At 34.2% G+C, this 7,898-nt stretch overlaps 1 protein-coding gene across 1 annotated transcript; it reads left to right on the top strand.

Annotated features, from left to right (window-relative positions):
* Nucleotides 1-6,140: 6,140 nt before the first annotated feature.
* LOC129269998 (neurogenic differentiation factor 1-like) lies at nt 6,141-7,028 on the top strand. Its single transcript, XM_054907431.2, has one exon. It carries the CDS (start codon nt 6,175-6,177, stop codon nt 6,886-6,888), a length of 714 nt encoding a protein of 237 aa, XP_054763406.2. The 5' UTR covers nt 6,141-6,174; the 3' UTR covers nt 6,889-7,028.
* The last annotated feature ends 870 nt before the right edge of the window (nt 7,029-7,898 follow it).

Raw genomic sequence — 7,898 nt, 5'->3', positions numbered from 1 at the left:
TACGCACTGCGGACGGTACCAGCTGCCCATTTTTCTTCCGGGGGGGGGGGGGGGGGCAAGACGCATGAAAAATGAAGAAATTCAAAAGTGAGGGAGCGAAGCAACCGAGATGGTCATGGGACGTTTTTTAATATTCTATAGTAAAATTAACGGATTTTGTGCACACTACTGGTGATTTTTTTTAGTAAATATATTTATTGAGGGTAGGGGTAACTGCTCCCTTCCACCCCCAACCTCTGCATAAAACCATGTGGGTACAGCAAGAAAACAATAGATGGATAAATACATGTCGGGAAGAGTCGTAAAAATACTATATCTGATATGTGGCCCGTATCAACAGCCTTCCACTTAAAGAAGGATAAATTGCCAATTCGTCTACTGCCAACTCGTCCATTCACCACAACTGGTCTACTTTCATTTAGTCTCACGCCATTCCGTCCATCAACATTTCTTCCAACAACCATTTCGTCTAATAACCATTTGGTCCAATTACCACTTCATCTAATCACCATTGCGTCTCATAACCAGTTGGTCTAATATTCATTTCATTTTCATTCATTTTGCATAATTTAACACTTAGTCCAATTATACCAAATGGTGTATGGACTAAATTGCCATCGGACCAACTGGTTATTAGACTGAATGGAATAAACTAAATGAAAGTAGACCATGTGGTGAGTGGAAGAACTGTCGGTAGACTAAATGATAGTAGACGAGTTGACAATTGGACGTCCGGGATTGGACGGTTGGCATTAGACGAATTGGAAATGAACATAACGAAGAACCCATATCGGTTGATAGTTCATATACCATATGGTATATAGTCATGTACATGAGGATATAGGTATCAGGTAACTTTATATAAGATCAATCATTGGAGATCAGTATATATATATACATATATATATTGTAAAGAAATGGATGAAGAGAACAATGGTAGGCGTAGCTTAAATCAAGGTTCCCCAGAGCTATCTACCCTTTGGAAAAATTGGTGATGCCGAAAAAATGTCTCTGCCGGGAATCGAACCCGGGCCCCCAGCTTTGAACGCCGGTGCCTTAACCACTAGACCACAGAGACGGGTTAGTGGCTAGGGCGACCCCGATCCGATTGACCGTCAGATAGACAGATTTTTGACACTATACCAATTCACTACAATTCTTTACAATATTTAAAAGAGTTGCCAAAGCTGTTGTACATGTAAAACTTTACACATTTATATACATATATATATATATATATATATATATATATATATATGTATGTATATATATACTGTATTCAAATTCAACAGGTTGGATAGAAATTCCAATGAAATTATTAGTACACTCAAAACAAAGGTTTGGAAATAGTTATTCTAATCAAAGGAATAAAGGTATAACGCGGTGTTCGTCGGTAGAGAGTTCGTAAATTATAGACGTCATTTTACTTTTATAAAAATGCTGCTTGCTTTCTATTAATTCGATATTGTGGAAAAATATGAAGTGTCGCTCAACCATAAACCCATTCCCCTAATCGAGGAAAGATTATACAGGTATCCTCTGAAATTTTTATCATACGTAAGAGAAATGCAATATTGCAGCTGAGCATTTCCAGACAACCTGCTCATCAATACCACCTTTATTGTCTCATATGGGTTATACTTCATTCGTCACATCAATTCATTTTCATTAATGCAAAGAATGTGAATAAACAATTAGAACACAATACTGTATTTTAAGGGGAAAATGCTTAGTCTTAGATAGGACAAAAAATCTATTTGTATAGATCTTTATTTTGCAGTATGCTTCGAATGCGTATTCTACTGTATTAATATATTCACCTACGGGTTGGGAATATATTTGTTCTTTTTCAATTATTGTAGCGTACTAACATTGTTATTCATGCATCAGATTTGTTGTGAACCAAATTAAAAATCACATTATGAGAGAGATGGATATGCCGCAAATCGCTCTTGAAAGAAAAAAGAAAAATGGTTCATTGAAATATGCGGGTATATACGCTCGGGACCAAGGGCGTTTTTCTAACACATCGTTGTTAAACTTTGGAATACATAAACGTTGCTCCAACCAGTTAAAGAGTATTATTATTTTCATCTAATTCATCATCAGGAAATATTCATTTGGAGATTGGAGAGGTAAAACAGTGGAAGATTTTCGGTGATTGTGCGCGGGTGGTTAGGAATTTTCGGGAAAGTTATTATTATTATTATTATTTTTTTTTACTCCATTTCATGAATCGTTCATGAAAGTGGTAATATCTGAAACTCTTCCCCCGATTGCCGCTTTTTTCGTCTTCACACTGGTATAGATCGTTTAAACTCCAATAAAGCAAATAAAGCACAGTCATTGCTTATCGTGATTATGGAGAAGTGAATCTTCATCTTTCTTACCTGTATAAGTATATTACCTCGACTTTAATTCACGTTCATCTGATAACATCTTATCAAGGCAATCATTGGGAATACAGACTGCTACGGACGATAAAACAGGTATGTAGGAGTTGTTATTGTTATCGATTGGAGATTACGTCACGTACCGTTTATTAATACTTACTTGTCTGGATTTGGTTGATCAAAATAAAATAGTTGCTCTTCGAATACATGCGTTCTTTTTAAGAGATCAAATAAAAATTGCTCATTGAAATCTATATGCTTTCTTGTCAAGAGATCAGCGTTATACAATCCTCGCTTCTCAGCAGGTACCCGTTGCATAAAACTTTTGCCTTAACAAAACTCTGGCATTTCTTTTCCAGACTTTTTTAAAAGTTTCAATGGCATAATTTTGTTTGCCAGAGTTTTTTATGGAAAAAGTTTTATGCAACGGGTCCCTTGCCTCTGTTTTTTTTTTCATTTCTCCTTTTTAACGCATACAAACAACTATTCATTCTTTTAAGAATATTTAACTCATCTTAGGAAATGATGATACGAGTTTATTGTACTTTATTTTGTATTGTTATTACCAATTTGCAAGTGTAAGCTCATTATTTCTGTTGATTTTTAGTTCACAATTAATTTGTATTTCTGATTTGTATACTGAAAAACTGGAAATAGAAATGAAATAAACCAATAAATTCAATTTAGTTCAAATTTCTTAGAGTGGAATTCGCGACAAATAGCCTGAATCGAAATTGTGATTTCATGAATCTACATGGTTAAATGAAATGTTCACTTCTGCACATGATTTTAAAAATACTAAATAAACAAAAGACGCATATCGGAAACACCTAAATGCAGAACTTTTAATGACAAAAACCATTATATAATGATTTGCCAGGACAACGAAATGCACAAAAGCTTTCACTTTCCATCGGGTAATGGTAGAAAACAGATATTCTTCACCAATCTCAAATTGAGCACTTGAATATAAAGTAAAAGTAAAATAATTAAGGATAAATGTATTTACCTTTGTTTAATAAAAAAAGATGCCATCGTTGCTGTTACTCTCCCCAACTCCTTTCGTTTTCCTATTCTTAAATTTTCCCCTTCAACTTCAGCTAAAATATTGTTCCTCGCAAATTCTCAAAATTATTTGAACATTATCGTTATTCATTTGGGGGTTTTCCAATAAAAAAGGTTGATTTGAAACTTTACCATTATCATGTAAAATATCTAGTCTTGAAATTTATATTCTATTGTTTTATCTAAATATATCATGCCTCCAGAAATAAGTTTAGTAAGTACAATACCTTTTCTCCAAATCAATGATCATTAATTTATGGCAGGGAACTGCCCAGTTTAAGCACTTATCTATATTATCGACCACAAAAAACTTAAACATAAAACGAATGCATACACATATTTAGACTAGGTATTTCACTTCAAATGTTGCAGTACTAACTAATGTGAGGTCAGGCGCACAGAAATCTTTTTAGATAAATGAATAAATAAAAACACCATCCGGTATTGTACAAAAGACGATCAATCAAATCTATTTGCTGGTTTCGAATCCTATATACGTTCTGCTAGACATTTCAATCATAAACCATCCTTACAATGTCAATGTGTGTGTTTGATGGTGCGTTTGGGGATGCGTTCGCGTGTGTGTGTTTGGGGGGGGGTCGCATTTTGATGGGGGTTGTCTACAAATGATTTATTATTTTCATTTGGTATATGAAATAAAAATCAAAAGTTATTTCGTACAATGAAGAGGTGAGTGCCTTCATCGGCTCACCCATTGGATGTTTATATTGACATGCACATAACTAATTCAGTAAAACAATGAAAACATGAAATTGAAATAATTTCTTACATTAATTGCATTTTGATGAAAAATTTATCGTGCTTTGCTTATCATTTTACTAATTTTTTCAAGTCATGTGTTACGTTGGGCCTCAGGTGAATATTCAAATCCGAAATCAAATGCGGAGAGAAGACATGCCCGGGCTAAGTTAGATGGGTGTCAACCACCCTTTTACACGGTCTTGTACATCAGTAGAATCGTTTAAAAGACGTCTACAAACATGTACATATTTTGTTGTAGTATAAATTTGGAGAAATGTTTATGTAAATCGCAGAGAGTAGTTCTAATTATTTATGAGCTAAGCACCGTGGATTTGTCGTATAACTTTTTTGGAGGGGTGGTTTCTTTTTTTTCAATTAATAAAACTCATCTTCGACTCATTTCAGCGGCCCCCGCATAGAAATTATCCTGGCACCGCTCCTAATCACAAATATATAATTTGTTTACAAGCATTGTGAATATACATCAATATATATATATGTAATTCACTAATGAAAAAAAAAACAGTTCTGTTGCTCTTTCCACCTGCAATAATACCGAATCAGTTATTGCGATAGCTACGCATCAGTAGACCGAATACATTAATTGGGCTCTATTGATACAACTCCTAGTAAACCACCTCAACTGAGCCTCAATAATAAAGTCCTAGCTTGGACAAAGTAATTACACCGATAACATTTCAAATACCCTCTCTACAAAATCTGTGTATATAATTTTCGTGTATGATCAATACAGTAGGACTTTGTACAAGAAACCACTCGCGTAGCCAGGAATTTTCAACATTAAGTTATGTAAAATAAAATACATAAATTTCAAATTTTTAATGGTTTATGATGACTGTGATGACTGTGAAATAGTTTGTTTGCTGATAGGCTGAATGTACAACATATCCTTTTTTTTTTTTATAGAAAATGATATTTCATTGTTTTTTTTTCTAATTAACGATTTATGGGAGGCTGCTCGCATTTGACGTCACAAATAAAAACATATAACTCTAATAACTTTTTAAACCTTTGATGGATTTTCGTCTAACCTTCACCAATGTTTTTAGATGATTTTTCGGCTGTGACGACATCCCCTAAACATGCGAGGGAACGTGGCCACAGCTAGGGCAAAGCCATATCCCATTATTATTATTATTATTATCATTATTCTTATTATTATTATTATTATTATTATTATTATAATATTATTATTATTATTATTATTATTATTATGAATATGATCATTATTATTATTATTATACTTATCATTTTGTTATTAACATCATTATTGTTATTATTATATTGTTGTCAACTCAAATGCTATAAGGCAGCGGAGCGACTAAGCAAGAAATTGCAGCTATTTTCATCAAAGAAATTTTGTATTTTGAACTCACGTGGGGTAAGACAGAACGCTTAAATAAAAGCCATGTATTTGTTTTCATTCGTAATTTTATTTTTATTTATTCCTTATTTCATAGTAATTCATAACCCTTATATTTCCGTGGTTATTTATTTTTCAGAAGTAAATCTTAACATTTACGGCTAATTTTTTTCAATTTCTTAGTCTGAAACGGCCGGGTTTCTTTTTCTTCTTTCTTTCGTTATTCTTTTGTCTCTTTTATTCCTTTCTGTTTATCCACTCCCCAACTTTCTCTTTTTCATCACCACCTTTTTCATTTAGCTCTACATTTTTTTATATACATGTATATCTAGCCTACTCCCTTTGTTAATTTTGAATCCTCCATCAAATGAATATATAATTAAGTTAGTCAGTTCACAAGGATTGTTAAAGAAGGACGCCCTCTTTCCAAATATAATTTCATATGTATTGAACTGCTTCACATATTTTTAAGGTTATATGTTGTATATCATTTTCCTTTTTTTCTTTCTTTACAGAATGGAGCATGACGATAACTTTGACATAGCTGAGGAAGTCACTCGAGGTCTTGCCATGAGATCAAACGAATCCATGTTTGTCACTCAAAACAACTTTGATGGATCAAATGCCATGGTTGGCGGCTACTCTTACAACGGATACGTGACAAACGGTTCTTATTTCAATTACCTGGCGCAGCCGGTGGTCGACGATACGTATGCGTCTTCGATAATATCGCCAAATTCTGCTCAGGGCGACCATCCGTCATCGACCAGGAAACGGAGTATGGTCGGGCGGAAGCCGCCGAAGGGTCCGGACGGCGTACGGCGATACAGCAGTCGGCGGGCGACGTTCGAGCGACGCGACCGTATTAATTCGCGAGAGCGCGACCGCATGCACCAACTGTGTGACGCATTCGAGAGGCTTCGTCAGGTGCTACCATTCAAGCGATGGAAACATGGACCCCATCGTCAGAGGCTTAGTAAGATCAGCACTTTAGTTCTTGCACAAAATTATATTCGAGCCTTGGAGGTGATGCTACAAGAAAGTCCGGACGACACACCGACCTCAAGTACAGCAGATTTAGAAGCTAATGGGTTTATAATGCCTCAAAGTAACAATCAAAATCAATCCAATGTCAGTGAAAGCACATACTTTCATGTCAGCCAAACTGGAGAGCTTGAAAATAATTTGACCACTCTTCATCCATCATTCAATACCGATCAAATTAACCCAAGTTATCAATCCGAGTATTTCAAAACAGAGTCTACAACTCAATGTCAATATTAGTTCGCAAGAGACACGATTAAAGGGATCAAGAACTGAAATGTAAATGTTTTCCCTCCATGTCTGTTATGCTTATTAATTTATTTTGGGAAAGTATGCCCGACCGTATGTGCCTTTTAGTCACTCCAGTTAAAAGTATTAAAGAGTAAGGAAATATTCATGATAAAAGCAAAGTATCATGGATAAGAGTTAAGAATAATGTTTTACAAACATCGTTTCGGTGATACAATGCTACATAATTATGTTTATACATTCTTTTATACTAGACCGCTGTAATTTATGCCATTTTTAAAAATCGCACCAACTTATTTCGAAATAAATTGCATACAAAGAGCTAATGGTAATATTTAAAGGACAAGTCCACCCCAACAAAAAGATGATTTGAATAGAAAGAGAAAAATCAAACAAGAATAACACTGAAAAATTAATCAAAATTTGATCTAAAATAAGAAAGTTATGACATTTTAAAGTTTTGATGAATTTCACCAAACAGTTATATGCACATCCTGGTCAGTATGCAAATGAGGGTACCAATGACATCACCCACTCACTATTTCTTTTGTATTTTATTACATTAAATATGAAATATTTGAATTTTCTCCTCAATGTCATGTGAGCAAAGTTTCATACCTCCCTTAACATGTGGGATTTGATTATTTTAACATTTTGTGGTTCAAACAAGATGGTCATAATTTTCATATCCGTAAAAAATGAAATATTGTATAATTCAAACAATAAAAAACAAACGAAATAGTGAATTAGTGACATCATCAACTCTCTCATTTGCATATCACTGAGTTGAGCATAGATCTGTTTTGTGAAAGATAAGCGAAACTTTAAAATGCCATAACTTTCTTATTTTACATCCGATTTCGATGAAATTTTCAGCGTTATGCTAATTTGATTTTTCTCTGTTTATTCTAATCAACATTTTTCTGGGGTGGACTTGACCCTTAAGGCTTCGTGATCAAGGCAATGTAATTCTTAGCAATGGTAATGAGAGAATGACAATG

This window comes from Lytechinus pictus, chromosome 10, assembly GCF_037042905.1.
Source record: "Lytechinus pictus isolate F3 Inbred chromosome 10, Lp3.0, whole genome shotgun sequence".
In the NCBI taxonomy this organism is placed as follows: Eukaryota; Metazoa; Echinodermata; class Echinoidea; order Temnopleuroida; family Toxopneustidae; genus Lytechinus; species Lytechinus pictus.
Note: the sequence above shows the minus strand (reverse complement) of the source record. Positions and strands in the feature narration are given on the sequence as shown.